Source organism: Tachypleus tridentatus, chromosome 8 (genome assembly GCF_004210375.1).
Source record: "Tachypleus tridentatus isolate NWPU-2018 chromosome 8, ASM421037v1, whole genome shotgun sequence".
NCBI classification, from domain to species: domain Eukaryota; kingdom Metazoa; phylum Arthropoda; class Merostomata; order Xiphosura; family Limulidae; genus Tachypleus; species Tachypleus tridentatus.
This window is the reverse complement of record NC_134832.1, coordinates 142733863-142755963: the sequence shown is the minus strand read 5'-3', so window position 1 is coordinate 142755963 and position 22101 is coordinate 142733863. Positions and strand designations below refer to the sequence as shown.

General features: G+C 29.7%; 1 protein-coding gene across 2 annotated transcripts; it reads right to left on the bottom strand.

Moving 5' to 3' along the window:
* Positions 1-1290: 1290 nt before the first annotated feature.
* Positions 1291-20977, bottom strand: LOC143223643 (uncharacterized). Of its 2 annotated transcripts, XM_076451848.1 has the most exons (8): positions 20747-20977; positions 16941-17056; positions 16204-16329; positions 15123-15303; positions 13286-13306; positions 10420-10568; positions 9374-9418; positions 1291-8092 (listed from the first exon to the last, which is right to left on the bottom strand). In XM_076451848.1, exons 1-8 carry the CDS (start codon positions 20895-20897, stop codon positions 7238-7240), a joined length of 1644 nt encoding a protein of 547 aa, XP_076307963.1. In that variant the 5' UTR covers positions 20898-20977; the 3' UTR covers positions 1291-7237. The 2 variants fall into 2 exon arrangements, with proteins under 2 accessions (XP_076307963.1, XP_076307964.1); XM_076451849.1 differs by lacking the exon at positions 13286-13306 and having other exon boundaries at positions 20747-20976.
* Positions 20978-22101: the final 1124 nt, after the last annotated feature.

The following is a 22101-nucleotide window of genomic DNA, read 5'->3' as shown; positions in this document are numbered from 1 at the left end:
TCACAAGTGTGTGTGTGTGTGTTTTTCTTATAGCAAAGCCACATCGGGCTATCTGCCCAGCCCATCGAGGGGAATCGAACCCCTGATTTTAGCGTTGTAAATCCGGAGACATACCGCTATACTAGCAGGGGGCCACTAGTAACAAAATATGACATTCCAGTTAATACCAAATTTATTCAAAACCCGGCACAAAACTGAGGTCTATACTATGTAAAAACTACACTGACAAACACCACACCAACATTATTTATAAAATACAATGTGATAACTGCCACGACTTCTATATTGGAGAAACAAGTAGAAAAATGAAAACCAGATTCAAAGAACACAAAAACTCACCTTCACACGTTTTCGAACAGTGCAAATCAAATAAACACAACATAACCAGAGAAAACACCCAAATACTAAATAAAGAAACAAACATAAAAAACGCAAAATTAAAGAAGCCTTATTTATACAACAACTCAAGCCCAAAATAAACCAATTCAAAGGAACACCTTTATACTTATATTAACATATATAATCAAACATCTAAGCACGCCCTCTACTTCCTACACTCAGTTACACAACCCCCTACAAACATGTGGTCAGCTATCGGTCAGTTACCCTTTCTTTCTTTGTGAACCTGACTATAACCGCAGAAGGTTCGCTCCTCTACATAAAAAATTCTCAACCCAAACCAGACGTTTTTACATATATAGTAGCAAATGGCTCATAAATCCAATTTGTAATCTCCTTCAAAGCCCTTGGGTAAATGTTATTTGGCCCAGAAGCCTTAGTAATTTTTAAACTTTCTAATTTCTTCTGAACAAGCTCAGAATTGATGCAGTCATCTTGTTTCCGTCTATCAAATGTTCAAGATGTGGAATACCGCTTAAATCCTGTCTTTGAAACATATATTTTAGGATGTTCTCATCATTTTAGAACATGCATTTTAAGTGAATTTGAAAAACATTTGAGTCAACATGCAGTATATATTTTAAACCATAGAAAAAAACAAATCAAATAATAGCAAGAATGTTGTAGGTAGCATCATCAATTGATGATGGCCACCATTTAAGGGTTAATACATCAAGCCATAAAAGAACGTTTTCAGCCTGATTTCAGAGCATTACTCACAAATAAAAAAATGAAAATCTTGATTAACCAAAACTACCCTCGTGTTATTTATTACTGGATATTTTAATTAATTGGTGCTGCTACAATTTTAATGTTATCATTAATGTTCTATGTGAAGTTAAGCCTTTAAAGAAGTAAGATGTTTTAGACTAATGCAAAACACCAATTAAGTAACGATATTAATACTGAATTTTATTAAATAATTAGGTAGATATACACAGAAAGAAATATTATTGAAATACATTTAAAAATAAATGAGGCATTTTAAACATGTACATATACATATAAATTATGCCAAAAACAACATATATATAAATTAGTTTAATAATAACAATGAACCTATTGTTATAAATGAATAACAATTATGAAAAAAAACACACAATAAACCATTCCATTTGGATATCTAAAACTATTTAACCAGAAAAAGGACAACTTTAGAATAAAGGATATTGGGAAACCTGAAATATCTTGTTCATAAAATGGTCAGTTTTATTACATGAGAACAACAATAATTCTCACACAATTCAATCGGGAAAATACAGAATGACCATCACAGAACACCAAGAAATTTGAGAAAAGTCAACTGAAGGAAAAAGATGCTGCACAATTCAAGTTACATCATGATATGTTTAAAAAGACTGTACAAAAATAACAGCCTTACTGTAGAAGAACATCAAGAAATCTGATGGATCTTGCCATGAAATGAATACTTATAAAAGACCACCAAAAATCTGAGTGACTTCAATTTAAAAATAATACTTTTATTCTACAAGACCACCAAGAAATCTAACTGAGCTAAACTATGAAAAGAGCACTTATTATACAAGACCACCAAGATATCTAAGTGAGATCAACCATGAAAAGAGCTTCATGCATTATAGAAGAACACCAAGGATGTGATAAGAGTTCAACTATAAAAAGGGCATTTGTTATACAAGAGCATAAATTAAGACTTGAGAAAGCTCAACCAGAGAAAGAACACTTGTTGTGCTAAAAAAAAACAACAAGTTCTTAATAAATCCAGAAGAATAGATTTACTCTACAAAACCACCACAAACTCTGAAACTGCATTACTGAAAAGGTAAAGAACAACTACTTAATGGACAAACACTCCATGAATCTGAAAAACAATTTATAACAAAACAAGTTACACTATGAAATGGCAAACAGTATGAAAAGAAAAATAACAGACTTGTTATATATGTATAAAAACACAGTAAAAAATGAAATATTTTCATAATAAAGATGTCTTAACAGGCCAAGTAAGCTAAGAACTCTAAACAAATAACCAAAAATTTATTTCAGGTATTCAGGAAAAGGTACTTGAGATCTATGTGTACCAGCTGTTCAGCATTTAAACTGACACATTACAGGGAAAATAACTGTTCAATAACACTGAATGACAACTCTTGGGCTGGTCTCAAATAATGGAGTTTGAACATCACTTACATTAAACTCACAGTTGCAAAGTGCAAATTTGAAGCAACAAGGTATGAAATATGGACAAACACAAAATAAAAGCAAAAACACCACATAGTGAAATGTAAAAATCATAAGCAAAATATTGAATTAAAACAACTGGCCACATGGAACACATATTCAAATTCACAAGTAATTCTGAAATATTTAAAAACAAAAATTCTATTTAAATATAACTGAAACTATAAGCAATATATAGCAATTACAAATTCTTAGAAATCAAATAAAACAACTAAAATATGCAATTACTGTACAAAAATATTTCTGTTAAATAAATAATATTAATTGTATCACAATATGGTTACAAACCAGCAATAATAAAACATTATTATTCAATGATATAAATTAGCTGTAAAATAAAAGAAAACAGCATTATTTTGTCCTGTTATTGATACTTACGTAAACAACTCCTGTTAGTATCTGTATAAAACACATACATACTGATACTAATTCTAATTATTTACACTTATTGGGTTGTAATAAATATTTAAAAAGTTTTAATACACATTAAAAGATCTACATGTTTTGTAAAACATAATAATTATGCATAAATTATGCAGTAATCTTCTCTTTATACGTTATAAGTGAAATTCTATAAATTATTTATATTATATTTAATGTTAATATGTATACAAATTAAGAGATCATTCAAGGTTGTGATTTTTGTAAAACCACTACTTAAACTAAAAATGACCCTGTAAATAATTTGTGTGTTTTTGAATTTTGCACAAAGCTGCAGTAGCCATTCCTAATTTAGTAGTGTAAGACTAGAGGGAGCTCAGCTAGTCATCACCACCCACCACCAACTCTTGGGCTACTATTTTAATAACAAATAGTGGGATTGACCGTCACATTATAACGCCCCACGGCTGAAAAGATGAGCATGTTTGGTGCAATGGGGATTTGAACCCACGACCCTCAGATTGCGAATCAAGCACCCTAACCAACTGGCCACGACAGGCAATATGACCCTGTAAAAGTGTGAGTTCTGTACAACATTACTGTTATGCTGAGAAATCCAATTCTTGGATGCAGGTTGCAATAAAATATTTCTTAAATAAACAAGATGGAGTCCTCTATAACTTAAGCACTTAAAACTATTTTAGGAAGGATTAGAGGAAATTAATCTATGAGATCTTTTTATTAGCTATATTTTTGTGCATCCACAATACAAAGCATGAGTTGCACATATACCCAATTTGATGTTTTTTACTGATCAGGGTCTAAACCCTCAAACTGAAATTCTTTTATGCAAGATTAGAATAAACTAATCTATGACTATAATACATCAATGGATAGGGTTTGACCTTGAGTACAAAATTAGATCTCAAATTGGTTGAGACAGCAGAGCTCCGAGTTAAAAATTTGTACTTTAAATAAAACAAGTTCATGAGTAAGATGATTTTCTTCATCTTATAGTTTTCATTTGCATAACCTGTGAGACCTTCTGAAAGGATATTAAAAGTTTTTGAAAGGTAAATGCTTATATTTTATTTTTCATTTTCTCTATAATTTCATCGACTTCTGTTATAATTACCAATATACAATGTAATGAAATAATTAAAATTAGAAAACAAAAAAATATACACACCTTTTACTTTTTATGTAGAATATCTCTGAAGATTCTCCTTTTGTGAAATTTGTAATTTTAGTTTTTTTTCCTTTTCACATATAGTAATTTATAACATTTTTCGTCTTATCCTTTAGCACTAACTAGTTTTCAACACAAGTTAACATTGCCCTCAAGACATACTGCAGTTTCATTGAGAGACACGTGCAACCTTCGGTAAATGTTTTGTTCAGCATATAATATTATAAGCTATTGTAAGTCTTGAGAACAGAAGTTTTAAAAAATGTTTAAATCTTTTAATTATGTATTTTAAAACACAACATATGCATAATTAACTCAAATATAATAAGACCTAAAAACAATTAAATAGTACCTCTAACTATAATATATTTAAGTAAGAAACAACCATAAGTGCTATGGTCAATCAAACAACCAACAATACTATAATGAGTTACATGTAACAATAATTGCATGCTAATTTGAAAGTAAATGTTAAATTATAACATAAAAGGAGCTTTTTCTAATGTCCACATGTGGCTATAAAGCTCAAACAAATCTGTTAAAAGTGCAAATGGCATTTGTCAGGGGTTGAAACATTTATTACTTGGTTCAACTGGATTTATTGAAAGAATTTTGAAATGAACAAGTGAAAAGGTTATGTAATTTTGAATGCAACATAGTGACTTGTACAGAAAACATTTCAAGGGGCACCAATCATAGTAGAGTTGAGGAAGCTTCATGTTAGATATGGTAGATTCAAGATTAACATCTACACTAGGTTGTTTTGTCCATAATGTTCCCATCCCCAACAATGATATTAAGTTTACACCTTTCATCTTTTAATTCCAGTACTATTCTGAATTAACAGTATAGTTTAAGATACCTGCCCTTTAGAAGGAAAAAAATTTGATTAGATAACTGTTTTGAAAATTCAAATAAGGTTACACCAGCTGTTCCAAATTTTGAACTGATAGACTAGACAGAAGGTAACTAGTCAATAGCACCGACATTCAATTTCTAGACTACTGTAACAGAATAGTGGGGTTCGACAATTCTCTCATGACGCATATTCATCATCACAAAGTGTAGATTACATTTATGTGGCAACTGTATGAAAATCAAAGGCTCCCAGATACACATTTTAACAGTTTGGCAACACACAACCCAGTAATACACAGAACTGATGTTTTAAATATGGCCACTTCCTCCCATTGTTTGGCACTTTTATTCTGTACATGATACATTGTTATCTTGTTGAAAGTGGCATATTTTAAATCAAAATTTCTGTATACTGTATTTCATTTCAAGCATGAAATATTGCATAAAGACTTTAAATCTGAAAGACTTGTATGGCTACTCCATCAAGAGGATATAACTTTTGGAGGTATCTCTCCAGCTTAGATAGATTCTACTATTCCAACTCTGTAGCACCATTGATTTATGTTTATTTTCTATATGTGATGTTTTTCACCTTTTTATTTGAAGTTATATCATATATATTTATATCTTTCATATTTCTGACAGAAGTTTTAAGTTTTACAGATTATAACACAAAAACATTTTGATAATGAATGTTACTAAAGTATTAATTCCAAAAATCACAAATTCAAAAACCTCCATCTGTCAAGTGTTTGTATATCCTTGACAAATGTTACCATTTATTCCAAAACCATAAACTACCTAGAGAAACTATATGAAAGTTTACAAAAAAATAAAAAATAAATAATTTTATAGTTCTTACAATTTATTACTAATTTGTATTAACAGTTTAGCAATGACCACAGGATCTCTTCCCTTCAGCACCAAAGTCCTGTCTTAACACTTTAACACCAAGTACCCAATGCATGAAAGAATTTTAATACAATCACTTTTACTGCTATTATACACTTGAAGAGTTTCGCACAGGCTCTTGTCTGTCCATCAACCTCTTCAATGTTCTTCTAGTAATAATATTTCTTTAAACACGAACCAGTTTTCAGTTCAAGAATAAGAGCATGCATCATTATTAACACAGGTGTTACTATATGTTATTTACAATAACATATTTTCTGATATTCTAATGATTTTGAAGTAGTAATATACATTAATTATCTTGAAAACATGGCAATTAATATTACAATGCACTTTGAGTACAGGTTATCCCAAAACAAACATACCAAAAAGAAAGTTGAATAACTTTGAATGTTATTATTTATGTCATTTATCATTATTTATGAATGTGTTTTATTGTAGATTTCAAAACTGACCCTGTTTTTGAGTAAAATAACAACTACTTGAAAGTTCCTCAGAGTTCAACCCTCTGGACTTTTATCTTTTGGGCTTTTTGAAAAGAAAAAGCTACCATTCCTAAAGCTGTGTTGGAAAATATGTTCTTAGAATTTTAATGCAAAATTAGGGGCGTTTTAACTAATGATGGAAGACATGTACAAGTTTACTGATTAAAAAAAAAACACATACAAAGCCTTCAGAAAAGATTTTTGTTATCTCAAATAATATAAATGTTATTCAATGGTATATTAATTTTGGATCATCCTGTATTTTCCAAAAGAACTTTAACAACTTCATAATGGATGAAAATTTTTACAACAAATTTTACTAAAAATTATTCATTCTATCTAAACTGTTCAAATATTTTTATGAGCTACAACCTTTAATGGAATACTTCTAATTTTATACAAGAGGAAATAATTCACCACACATACTGCTAATAGTGAACAGCAAATGTGAACTTCATTAAATTCCTTACCAAGTATAAATTGAGGTTTTCATTTGAACTCAATTTCTCCAAACATTTTAACTTGAAGAAATTTTCACTAAATGTCTAATGTAAAAGTATAGCAAAGATATAAATAGCATATTACATGATTCAGCAAATATAAATCTTGCCAATGTTTCTTCACCAACTGCGTGGGCTGTTGAATGTATTATTTACGTGGTTGTCACCTGATTTCTACTTCTAGCAGCTATTCATGGTAGAGAAACTAAACATTAAACAAACACACATACAATTAAGTTACTTAAAAACACCTTTCGTGGGTACCAAGAACAACTGATATACCAGATTGTTTATTATTTTGTAAGTTCCATTTCCTTGTCTATTTCAAAAGGTTCAGTAATAACCTCTTTCTTCATGCTTTGCTCTTTTATTCTCTTTTCTGCATTACTCCCAACATTTTCTTTTGGTCCTGGGATGTATGTGTGACCAATCATTGGTGTTGTGTCTTCTTTTGCACTACAGAATTCAGGTGACTTGTCAATGGCAACACATCTTGATAAGGTACTTCTAACCATACTTTTAGGAAGACTCACTTCTTCTGACATGTTCTTACCATCTGTATGTTGTTCCAAGATGGTTTTAGGCATGCCTGACGATAAAGTACATCCTCTATTTTTAACTTCCATTTGTTGTTCAGAGACAGTTTCAGTATTATTTGACAAAGACAAAACATGTTTATTTTTATCTTCTTCAACTTCCTTGCCAATTATGTCTTCTCTGGTGATTTCAGGTATGATATTCGTTGAAGTGCCAGAAAAAACTTTATTTTCAATGGATGATGAAAGATTTTCTGGAAAAGGATGAATACTAGATGTTGTGGCAAGATCTTCAAAACTACCATTTTTTAGGAGTAAGTGATCTGAATAGCCATCCTTGGATTGATCTATTTGTTCAGTGTCTAATTCCAAGTGTTCCAGCTCTTTGCTTATGCTGTCTTCCGAGTCAGTTCGAGTGTCATTATTCTCACTGATTTGTCCAATCACTTCAAAGCTAGTAGTCTCACATGATTCTCTTTCTGCACAAACTGAAACATTTGTTGGTGTTGTAGGAATAGAACCAGTCTCTGAAACCAGTTCATAGTTGTCAACATCAGGACTGGAAGTCTGGTTTTCTTCTTCTCTGTCTGATTCAGTCAAGGTGATATTTTTCTGTTAAACAGTCAAAACTCTCAATAAAGCAAGATGTACTGAGAAAAGTATTGTAAGTTATATAAAAATAATAACTATTTTAAATTTAATATCAGGTAATAGTAAGACAAAGAAAAAAAGGTTTAAAAATGTTTAACTCCATGACACCCAAAACAATCTCAATAGATTTTAACATGGCAGAGCATCAACATGAAATGTCAAGTAACTGAAATTAAAACATTTATGTCTATATGGTATATGTAAAATAAAATAATTAATATAATCACAAGTATTAATAATAAAATATGAACAAATTTCTAAAAAATTTTAAAAATATAAAGAAAATTATAAAAAATAATTTCTTTGTTTACACAACCAGGGGTGTAACACTGTTGAAGTACAACTCCTGCACCTAAAATTAGACTTGGGTCCTGAAACTTCAAAACTAAAAATATTTATAAACAAATACATTATTCAACTTACACCATAAATTAAGTGTTTTTCAAAATCAAACACACAAAGTGTCATAGAACACTCTGGTAATTTCTTATCTCCCAAGTTCAGTGGTAGAGTTCTCTTGGATCTCAAGAATTAGCATCAGGCATTGTGCAACTACTGTAGCTCAAGAACAGTTGTTAGGGTGTTAAAACTTTAGTGTTTTTCTGTCATGCAGTAGGTGGTTAACACATGGATGATGGAATTAAAACAGTTAATAAAATATGTTTTATAATAACAGTGTGTGTCTAAGATATACACAATTTTAAAAGACTTTACAAAATATCCAATAAAATTTGCAGTTCTTAGATATTTTATTGGCAGGAAAGAAGGTGTGCAAACCATTATAAACATTGTTAATACTGTTGCTGTTAAAACTGAAGTTGAAAAAAACAAGAGTATTATATATATCCAACCCTTGTGGTTGTTTCTCTTGCTGTTTAATTAAAAGATAGTTGAGTTGCGTGTTTATTCTCAGTAATATATGGATATTCAAGTTATTACAAAGTCATTTCAAATAATTTGTGCTTTATATGTTTTTCAATCCAAAAAATAACTCAAAGAATTGGATATTAAATTTTTAATATGCAGTATCTATGCTGATGGCAATGTTATACATTTGACATACTTGGCAGGGATCCAGCACTGAACATAACTTTGTTAACACATGATTTTTACAGTTAACAAAACACACTGCACCTTCATAGAATGAATTCACTTTTTGTCCTCTTAAAATATTTTTATGTTCATTTGTCTCCAAGCTTACAAATTAGTTTTAGTTCCAGTGTTACTTCTTAAAAGTCTCACCTTTTTGTCTTCACCATCCATGAGAAGATCTCTGTTTTCTGGGTCCTAAATTTAAACAATATACTTATGTTAATAAAACTATAAAATTTAAAAGTTATGGTATTAACTTTCAAAAGTTGGTAAAATATTAGAAAACAATGGTTTAAAATTTGCAATAAAAATCATGTTAATTGGAAACTTTTTTTTCTCTTCATAATCTTTTCAGTTTGATCATTGTGGATTTAGGGTCAGAAATATTTAAAATCAGTATTTCATATCTGTCTTTTTTTTTCTTCCATAAGCTACTGCTAAAAAGACCTTTTGATTAATACCATAACTCATCAGTTAGGCTGAATATTCTGAAAGGAGTACAGGAAAAATACATTTACTATTAACATGATCCAACATATTTCAATTATGTTCATTAACCAAGAAAAACGAATCATTAAAATAACAGAAACAAAGTGACACATAACGACAGTTACACTATATTTAACTACCAGGAAAATACATTATATCCACTCACTAGAACAAACTGTTATTTACACAATAAATCAGTTAGACTAAACATAATAAATAAAAAAAGTTTACAACAAAAACTATCCAACAACCTCAGGTCTATATCATACACTACAAATCACCATTCTAGAAGCCAGCACACAACAAATAAAATTGTCCAGTAACATAGGTAATTACTAATTATCAGTTACCACAATTCAATATGATGTTTTAAGTTAGATTATGTGTGTACTAGAAACAAGACAAACATTTGGTTAAGTACAATATGTACGTATGAGATGATACTTGGATGTTTGTCAACATTTGCACAAATGTAGAGGTAATAAACATGCTGCCCAAGTATGTCATCCTAATTACTCTATCATAAACATTATTGGTATTTTGTGCCAAAAGAATTAAGTTATTTTGTTTATATAATGTTTCAATTAGAATTAACAAATATTTCTTCAAGAATTTGGGATTTTTGCATTTCTTTACTTGTAACAAATGTTTTGAGATAAATAGAACTGTAGTGTTAGTGTTATATGCTAAGCTTAATTTTTAGCTACCGGTGTAGAAGTTCTAGCTGTTGAGTTTGGTAAACAAGCCATTCCTGCTGCCAGGTGCTCAGTGACCACTCCCATGTGTTTCATGATTCGTTCCATTGCAGCCTCTGTTTCTTCTAGTCGTTTCCTTAGTTCACTGATTTCATAGTCTTCTGTACTGACAGAAATTATTTATTAAATCAACTTGTATGCAGTCAAAACTCTATTGTATAGTTCTTAATGGAAACCTAAATAAAGCCAGGAAAGAAAATTTGTTCTTAATTATTATCCATCTTAACATGATGTCATATGAACTACATACTTGTAGATTTCATTTTATTTAAAGAAAGAAAGAAAGCGTAAAGCTCAAAACGTTAGAGAAAAAAAGAATCTTTTAGTATTCTTACTTGGCAGTTGATATTCTTAAAAATATTGTTATAACTTTAGAATGTTAAGAAAAAAAGAATCTTTTAGTATTCTTACTTGGCAGTTGATATTCTTAAAAATATTGTTATAACTTTAGAATGTTAGAGAAAAAAAGAATATTTTAGTATTCTTACTTGGCAGTTGATATTCTTAAAAATATTGTTATAACTTTAGAATGTTAGAGAAAAAAAGAATATTTTAGTATTCTTACTTGGCAGTTGATATTCTTAAAATATTGTTATAACTTTAGAATGTTAGAGTTGATATTCTTAAAAAAAAAGAATATTTTAGTATTCTTACTTGGCAGTTGATATTCTTAAAATATTGTTATAACTTTAGAATGTTAGAGTATTCTTACTTGGCAGTTGATATTCTTAAAATAAAAAGAATATTTTAGTATTCTTACTTGGCAGTTGATATTCTTAAAAATATTGTTATAACTTTAGAATGTTAGAGAAAAAAAGAATCTTTTAGTATTCTTACTTGGCAGTTGATATTCTTAAAAATATTGTTATAACTTTAGAATGTTAGAGAGAAAAAAGAATCTTTTAGTATTCTTACTTGGCAGTTGATATTCTTAAAAATATTGTTATAACTTTAGAATGTTAGAGAAAAAAGAATCTTTTAGTATTCTTACTTGGCAGTTGATATTCTTAAAAATATTGTTATAACTTTAAATTTTAGAGAAAAAAAGAATCTTTTAGTATTCTAACTTGGCAGTTGATATTCTTAAAAATATTGTTATAACTTTAGAATTTCGTTTTCTTATAGCTATTTTCTGTGACCACTAAGGGGAATCGAGGCCTTGATTGTAAATTTAAAAACCCACTTGTCCCACCAGGAGGCCTTTAGAATTTACTGAGAATGAGAGCACATTAAAAAGAAATTTTTGATGTGTGCCTGTATACACACAATGATCATTTTGTACCACAATAAGTTTAACAAATATCCTTAAGCATTATTCTACAAATATCTGAATTTTAAATAAGTATATGTAAGTATAAACTATAGTAGTTATTAAGACTTTAAACAGTGCAAAATTTAGTCACTTCACTAACTTTCTCTGAAAATCAGCTGTATGATGAAGAACAGGCCTGTGAGTTTAAACTTAATAAAAGTTGTTTTGGTTTTAATGATGGATTTTCCATAATTCAGCTACACAGATTTTGAAAATAATTCATTTTTTTTCTTCCATCTCATAAGTATTTTATACAATTGGGAAGAAACACTTATTTACATTAAATTATTATTTCATTTACCATAATGAACATTTTTTATTATTATGTTTGTTAACAAAGATAGAAACAAACTGAAGATAAAGGGAGAGCATTGATGTCAAACATGTATCCTCATTCATCCTGATTTTTTTTAGTGAACTCTACATCTTTTACTGTCAAAACTACATGTTGTGGTCTTTCTTTTACATATTGTGTGTGTGGCATCTTGTTCCAATGACCAGCACTAGTCAGCCATCATGCTGATGTTCCTCTTCCTTGATACCTATTCTCAATTTCCCTGATGTCTTGATGAAACCTTTCCAGACATTTCAGGTTGAAGAAAATCCCTAATATTATTTCTATTCACATCAGATTGGCTGTGACAAGAGTCTCCAGTAGAGTAAGTACAGGTACATAAGGTCCATGAGCAACAGGTTTTATAACAGATTGATGATTCAGACAAGAAATTTCTATTTTCTTTAAAGTGTTGTAGCCGTACATATCACATGAGCAAAAATAACAGTCATCTGAATGGTTTCTAGTCTTCTGCAAGACAGCTGTATTTCCAAAAGGCAATTATTTCTGCTTACCTTTAGTCCATTCTCTCAATTCTTCGATAAAAACAGAGAAAACATTGTGCAGAGTCAGTATCATCTTTTGGTCCCCAATTTTTATTCCAAATTATGCCCAAGACATTAGTTTGACCAATTCTGTAATGTTTTGTTACTTTACAACAAATTTACCACAAATATAACAATATGTTTGTATCATTTAAACAACCTATCATTGCTGTTGCAATCAATAAATAATATTGACAAAAAAATGTTAAAGTGTACACACAAACAAATACTATCCAGAAATGACATGTTGTGTAGTCTATTAAACATTTATATACTAGTGGTGTGTTTCTTGTGGGTTCTAGAATGATTGATAAGACACATGTTGCAACTGGTCCTCAGAAATTTATAGCCAGTGGCTGTTGACATCTTAAGTACAACAAAACGCAGCCCAATTTCATTGAAAATGATTTACTTACGTAAAAATACAGGACATTTTGTGAAAAATCTGTATGTGATGGTGAAATTGGATACCATTTCTATATGTATCATACAGAAATTACCATAGAACATGTAAAAATTTCAAGACAATAAAATCATCACAGGCCTGTGTTGTTCATTATACTATTAGACTTTCTTATACCTCATATAATCAAGATATTCAAAGCTTTTAGAAGAGGGTGTACTTACTTTTAGCTAGTTCATCCTCTGCTACAAAGTGAGCATTAGATAAAAAACAAACACATTACTCACCGATTATTGATTATACTTCCAAGTATAACATAAAAGCAGCAAAATGTCTTTCTTTCAGTATGCATTTCTACATTCTACTATACCTGAATGTTAGGTTTAGTACTGTTACATTAATAAATGCTGTAAATGGCTGAAACCTCAATCAGTCAGTAACTTGGCCAGATAAGCTCACGTACATAAAAATCGTCTTTAAGTAATTTTATATATATATATTTATATATTTTGAGATCATTAACTTAGAAGTATAAAGAGAATTATTACTTCAGCCATTATACTAAATTCTTGTTATAACAAAATACTTGAAACACTGGTAAATGTGGAAGGGCCACAAATATTTACCTCTACTTAAAAGCACTTTCTAAGTGTTTTCTGAACACTACAAGTAACTTTTATTTCAAATATACTTCATTCACAGACAATGGTAGGTCCATTCGAAACTTTGAGTGTGATTTTAAAATCAAAATACATTCAAGTCTGACAATATATTCCAGCATTTATAAGTTATATGTTTGATTTTGAATAAATTCAATAACATTTAACTATAGAATTTAATATTTTTTTAGTTGAGTTAGCACACTGTAAATATAAATTTTGTTTCACCAAAGGCCTACACTACTTTGTTATTCTTAAAACAGAGTACAGATAAGCATTCCACAAAACATTTAGGATGAAATAACAAATGTTTAATGGTGAGAAATACTCTTTAAGAATAATAAAACTTGGAAACAGATTGATGGGTAATAAAAAAACTTCATTACAAGGTTAACATAGTAACAAAAGGCACAATGATTTGACGAGGTTTTATGAATTAAAATTGATGGCATATTGAGTGCTTGCTGAAAAATACAACCAATTATTATCCATTATGTCTTTCCTTCAGGAAAACACCTGTTGGAAAGGAATTCATCTTCCAAAAGACAGTGATACCAAACATCCAGCAAAGGTGGTGTAACAATACCTGAACACTTGCAATTGTGGCTTGGTCTGACGAAGTCCTGATATAAATATTACCAAGGGTGTATCTTTGTAAATAAACATCACTATTCATATGTATAAATTTATTTACATATCTGTTCCTTATACTTTTCAAAGTTGCTTGATCAATCAGAACCAAATTTGACACAGTGATATAGGATGACAAGAGAAAGGTCACAAGGCCCCACCCACCCATTTAATTTATTGTTGAGAGAATTCTTGAAAATAGTATGTATTTCTTTTCAGTATTGGTAGCTTAATGTATTTTATTGTACTTTTAATGTTTATTATATTAATAAATAAAGAAGAAACCCAATTTCCTATCCTTTGTTACAAATTAATTGTTATTTCACTTGTCCAATGGACAGGAACTCCAGCAAGGTTAACTTATTTGGAAACCATTAAGATCAACTAGTACCAACACAATTTAGTTGAATTGTGGGGAGTAGATGTGAGAAAATGTTAGTAGACTCATCTACAAAATTAAGAGGACACCACGTTTGACTGACTGACTGAATATAGGAAATTTGAAATGCTATTTCACAGTCAAACAAATAGAAGCATACAAAACAGAGTATTACACTGATGATAAATTAATTACTTATTTGTAGTTACTCAGTGTTTGTCATTGTTGATCATATATCAAGTGTTTTCGTCACTATTTTCAATATTATATATTTTACCAAAAAGGAAAGCATAAAATAAAATATGTCGTGGAAATATACCACCAAATTGGTACAAAATGTCAAATGCTTTGTACCTGACTCTTTATAATAAGTATTAAAAACTGTGCTAACACCTTTTACTTTTCCAACGTTCTGTAGAGTTTTCTTTGTTTTATTTTTAAGTCTGGTTCCATTCTTCCTCTCTTCCTTGTATTCATCCAATAGAATGTACTTGTGATACTCAGGGTCCATGTGAAAGTCTTTTACCATTGGTTGTCTCAAAGCTTCATCCTCAGAAGGCTTCTTGAAGACAAACTAAATAATAATAGTAAAAGGTAATGAATATTTCTTCTAAATGAGATAATAAAAATAAATATTTTTAAACTAATATACCTATGGACTTGATATGATTCTTAAATGCACAGTTTTTCAAAAATACCAAGTTACTATTATAAACTGGAAAAATAAATATTTTAGAAGTACAGTCATTTTAGAGTAATGTGGTTAAGGGCTAAAATAGGCTATGGATAAACAGCATTTACATGTTATTTTGTGAGTAAAATAACCACAAATAATAAATGTAGATTGAAGAAAGTTATTTATGTGAACTAGTAACAGATTCTATATTTTGTAAAGTTAGGCCTTTAAGTGTATTTTATTATATATTGTATATACATACTAACATATTACTGAAAAAAACTCACCTTCAGACTTCACTAACGACAGCTTATTATTTGACTGAAAATTAACTGAAATGTTAGTTATAAATGTTTAATTTGTCTGGTTTAATATTAATCCAATTCAACATATTACATTCGGAAAAATTTCTAACTTTCCTTTTACAAACATGTTCACATAAAAAAGGTTGAAGATATATCCTGCTCACACTTTAAAAAATTTCACTAACTAATAATACCTCTTCCAAAATCTACTCTTTAAATATAAGTTATAAAAAAACCGTGTATGTGTAAATGCTTTATGATATGTAGCAAAATATGAAAAAGGGAAATCTTACGAAAATTAGTTATTATTATTGTGATGCCACACCTTGAATATATATAAATAAAGAACTAATTATTTAACTATTAATAACATGTTAATAGATATTATGATGTCCTACCTTAAACACTGAATATAAAAAACACAATAAAAAAATCATGTGTAAATAAACATTATTATATGCAACTTAATACACAATATATTATGACATCCTACCTTAAATATAGAATATATGAAGAAAACAATGATAAACAATGTATAAATAGGCATTATGACACCCATAGCTCCTCCACTTTTTGGTTGAACTTTGGGCCCTTGATTTCCAGCAGGATGCATTAAAGGCTAGAAAGAAACAGGTTTATTAACTGTAAATATTTTAACTTTTAAAATGTTTAGACTGAGAAACACGTATTAACAAGTTTATACCCAATAAAAAACACATGTAAGCTTTGTAAGAAATTTAAAGAAAAATATTCACATACACCCATTGTTTTATAAACAAAATCTACTTACATTTTCACATAGTATGAAATGACTAAACAACTTTAGTTACTTATCAAAATAACATCTTAATCACAAAATGTTTTATTTTTACATTGTTTGTGTCTTAGCAGTGATTACAAAACTAATTGAACTAGTTAGAATTACTAATACCAAATACAGTATGTAACAGTATGAAATGTTTGAATTATAGAACATATTACAAATTTACTCAATATCTGTTTTTTACCTAAGAGCTACAGCAGTAAAGTTCAATTTTAAAATTAATAATTTCAAACATGCAAATTCAATCATGTTTCCCATACCTAATAATCTTATACTTTTCAAGGACATATTTTAAACCTCACACTAACACTAATAAATTGATATTATTAAAGGAATGCTCATATTAAGCGTAATACCTATACATCAAAAATACATCTTCCAAAACTTTTATTTTAGGAGATATTTACCCTGCCATCTCGAATCTGTGGTCGAGCTCCTGAATGTCCTTCTTCCATTGCTGTTCTGATTTGTGGAGGAAGCATCTCAGGGTCAATGTTTGTATGTCTGTTCTCACCAAAACTCTCTGTTTAAAAGTTAGGCACAAGTTTAATAATAAATATAGAGAATGTCATCCTTCAAGGTTATCCTTACAGAACTAAACAAGAGATTAATAATATATAATGTATGGAAAATGTGACCTTTCAGGTTTATCCTTACAGACTTAAGTAAAATTTTAATAACATATAAAACTTGATCAACAAAGAACCATATGCTCCTTCAAGACAGTTTTTGCAGACCTACTCTCAAGAAAACAAAAACTGAAATTTATTTTTCAGGAAATCATCAGTTCCACTCATAAACTCTGGTAAAAAAAACAACAAAAAACTACCCTCCATTACTACTTATGGCAAGTCATTCCATACTACATCCATCCTGTTAGAAAAACAGAATTGTCTTAACTGGATCCTAATCCATCTTTTACAAAACAGAATTGTCTTAACTGGTTCCTAATCCATCTTTTACAAAACAGAATTGTCTTAACTGGATCCTAATCCATCTTTTACAAAACAGAATTGTCTTAACTGGATCCTAATCCATCTTTTACAAAACAGAATTGTCTTAACTGGTTCCTAATCCATCAGAATTGTCTTTGGACAAAACAAAAGAATTGTCTTAACTGGATCCTAATCCATCTTTTACAAAACAGAATTGTCTTAACTGGATCCTAATCTATCTTTTACAAAACAGAATTGTCTTAACTGGATCCTAATCCACCTTTTACAAAACAGAATTGTCTTAACTGGATCAGAATTGTTTTAACTGGATCCTAATCTATCTTTTACAAAACAGAATTGTCTTAACTGGATCCTAATCTATCTTTTACAAAACAGAATTGTCTTAACTGGATCCTAATCTATCTTTTACAAAACAGAATTGTCTTAACTGGATCCTAATCTATCTTTTACAAATCTGAGCTCTTTCAGTGCAGATAGCAACCAAAGTAAACATCTAAACAGAGCATGGCTGACAACGTCATTGACAAAACAATCCTTTGTCCACTTGGCTTGACTGTGTGAAAAGTTTGTGGTAATCTGGATAATCTTTGAAACTTTAAGAGAAAATAAACTTAGCAATTTTAAGTTATCTCTATGAGGTAACTCTTCCATTTGCAGAATAGTTCTCATTGTTCTCTAAGTCCTTATAAAATTCTTCCTTAGATGAAAAGACTAAAATTATACACAGTATTTGAAGTGAAGCCCAAGAAATAACTTTACAAAAAATAATGACTTTCTTTGACTAGCAATCAATACATGTAAAAAAAACACCTTAAAAATTATATTGTTGGTATAAGCAACAGAACAGTGTCCCAGTGGTTTGAGCAATTTCTCCACCATTATGCCAAGATCCTTTCCTTCTATCACATTATTAAGAGGGTTCCCATTCTGTATTTAAACATCTGATCCAAGTTATTGTACTTAACATAATTAAAGGTCACATATGCCAAACATCTAATAACTTACCAATTAATCCAAACCATTATGTAGTTCTTCAATACAATAAGAAATAATGAATAATTTAAATATATTAGCAAACTTCACTAATTATATCTTGACTGAAATCAAACAACTAATCTCTTCTCATCTTCTACCAGTGTGATTTTCATAGTTAATACTTTGTGGCACCTTAGCAAAAGAATTTTTAAAATCTGAGTACAACAAATCCATAACCAATGACTGTTATGATAACAAGTAACATTCTCAAAAAACAATAACATTTTCCCTCACTGACCACATGTTGGATTTCTTTTATATCATCTCTGAGTAAATAATTGCACAAAACTCATTCATTAGGCTCAGTACAATGTTTCCCAACAATGAAGCAATGAAAACTGTCCAACAATTTATAGAGTAACTATGCTTTAAAAAAAAGACAACAAACACAGATGTTATATTAGCAACTCTCCAGTCCTCAGGCAACAGTCCACTACTATTGATCAACTAAATCTGTATGCTTTCCTTTCATTCTACAAATCTTCCAATGGAACCTAACCTACTTGTCAATTTAATCTTTTATCTATGACTTTCTCCTTTATAAGTTTAATAAACTAGTTAACTTTGTCCTCTACTGTTATCTTTCACTTCTTTTACAGAATGTGCCAATGTTGAATTAAAAGTAATTTACTCCTAAAAAAAATATTCCCAGCTCTCTTTCCCATCACCTTTTAACTTATTATCTTAATTCACTGATGAAGAATCTTGTTTCATGGCCAAAAACTGGTTTCTGAAAAGTTTGGAATTAAAATGTAATTTCTTCTTGTATCAACATATAGCAAAGTATCAAACGTAACTGCCCCACTTCCACTCTTGGAACCATATCCTCATTTTATTTCTTGTGATTAAGAAGTTAGCACACAGGACCAAAAGATGTAATGGTCTTCAAACATGACCCAAAACTCAGGCACTTTCAAATAGTTCACTATTATCCTTAACAGTAGGTCTAAAATTGCATCCTTCTAGTTGAATTCATGATCTTTCAGTATAGAAAACCATCCTGAACCACTTTAAGAAGTCTCCATATGACACCAGTCAACGCTTTTAAAATTAATTACCATTAATTACTGTCTCAGTATTATTGTTAATAACAACCTTGATCACATTATACAGTTTCTCATCAGCCATTGTTCAATCTGGGAACCGATAACAAATTTAACTTAAATATTTTCTTGCTATGAATTCCCCAGTTTAACACATACAGATTCAAACTCTTACAAAAAGAGCCACCCTGTGCTCTTAAAAAAACATACCACTATTAAATAATTTGCAACTTTGAATCTCAAAATAGTTTCTATTACCAATGTTATCCTAATATAACTAAGTTTCAATAATTCCCTTTATATTATAGTTTTCATTTCAGTTTAAGCCCTGAATTCTTTCATTTTGTTTTTAATACTCTATACATTAGAATTAAGCTTATTCTTGAATCTACAAGCACTAATATTCAAGAACAAGCTTATTTGCTAATGTAAAGAATGTTAAAAACTATTCATTATTATTTTACTACTTCCAAGTTCCTTTATACAGCTCCATCCATAATGTTAATTAATTTGCAACTTCCAAAATTTCCTCGCCATAACATTCATGATGTACATGTTTTAGAAGTACTTGTTCATAAATTATATTTAAAACAAGAAATAGTTATCTTCAAATAATGTTAGTTTTCACTAGCAATAAACATGATCCAAATATGTTCATTGCAGCTTTCAATTAATACTTAAATTTTCCGTAAGAGGGAAATAAATTGAGATGAAAAAATGAAAGTAATAAACGTTCTAACATACACAGGTAATGAGTAATGTATTTTATAAAAGTTAAATCTAAAACCCATCCATGTGGACATAAATATAGCAATATAATAATATACTCTTGTACACATAAATAAAACACAAGCTATTAAAATATTGAAAAATAATCACGGATAGTTAACTTCACTATACTATATTAGAATATTCAAATGATAAACGACAAACTGAAGAATAACTTAAAATTTAGTCTGATATTTAACTTGTTATATAACATTTACGTAAATATTTTAAATATTTGTTAAACTGTATAATGTTATAATATATTAAATATCAAGACAATTTACTGATAATTCCTTCGTAAGTTCTGACACACTGTTGCCACTTTAATCTAACGAGTTCTAGCTACTCAAGACGTAACTAACTTACTTGTAATCAAAGTATAACTTCTAATGAAGTTAATCCACAACCTACCTTCATCGTGATCGTATTTGGGTGACGTTATTGAAAATGCAGCTTGCATCATTGGATAAAATATTTTCGGCCACAAAACAGCAAAACATCCTATCACAACAGCCAGAACAAATACGCTCTTCCCTGTGCTCAGATCAGAACTATTCGCCATTGTAAAACATCAGAATATTTACGAAACAATATTGAGAGTTTGCACTCCACTAGTTATAGCACTTCTGCTAGCACGTATGAGAAACCTAATTCATTCTTTGAATAGCTCAGCCCTCATATTTAAGCGCTACCTATTGACAACTTAGAGAATTAAACAAATGAATCGTAATCTATCGATATAAGCTTCACTGATATAGAATAATTTTGCTAAGAATTTCTCTTGCCGTTTTTCTTTATTTCTAGATCAAATTTCAAACAAATGCATTAGAACATGTTTACAACGTTAAGGCATTCTGTCAACAAGTGTATCACGACTATATGCAAAAACTGCATGGAAATTTAGAAAAAAAATATATCATGCTAAAGATATATTTTGTATTAATTAGTATGGAAAGGTGAAATCTATAACTGTCCGGCCATGAAAATCAAGGAACATAGAACGTCGTCTGGTTACAGATAAAGATGGCAGAAGCCAACAGAAATCCCACTCCATATGTGGAATTTATAAGCTACAAATGTACTACTTTTTAATTAACACTTTAGAAGAAAGTATAAAACAAACAAACAAAAACAAAGCGATATAACATCTAACCGAGCTAGCAGATGTAATTTGTAAAAAATAAACATTTACGCAAATAATCAAGTGTTTTGACTCTTAACATAAAAACACAACTGAAAATATTTTGTTCGTGTTTACACAACTATTTATATCATCAATAAAACGTTTATTACGCAAATATTAAAACTTTCAGTAGTTTGTGACAAAATAATTTACACATATTACTTTGTCTTATGTTTTAAATTTCCAAATTAGTTTCATGTCCTTCAAGGACAATGGGGTAATTAAAACTTACTCAGTGAAATGATTAACTATTTTCAGCAGTAAATTATAAAATTTCCTGTCCTAGAAAGATTACATCTTACTTAATCTGACGCATACAATACATGACTATATGTATAAATCGCCCTAAAAAGGGGCAACGCACGGCATGGCCACGTGGGTTAAGGCGTTTGACTTGTCATCTGAGGGTCCCGGTTCGAATCCTAGTTGCACCAAATATATTCGCCATTTTAGTCGTGGGGGCGTTATAATACGATGGTACTTACAGTCAATTTCGTTGAAGGCTGGCGGAACAATAGTTAATAATAACAAAGAACAAATGGATGATCCCTATTATGAATCACTACTGAGATTCATGATCATT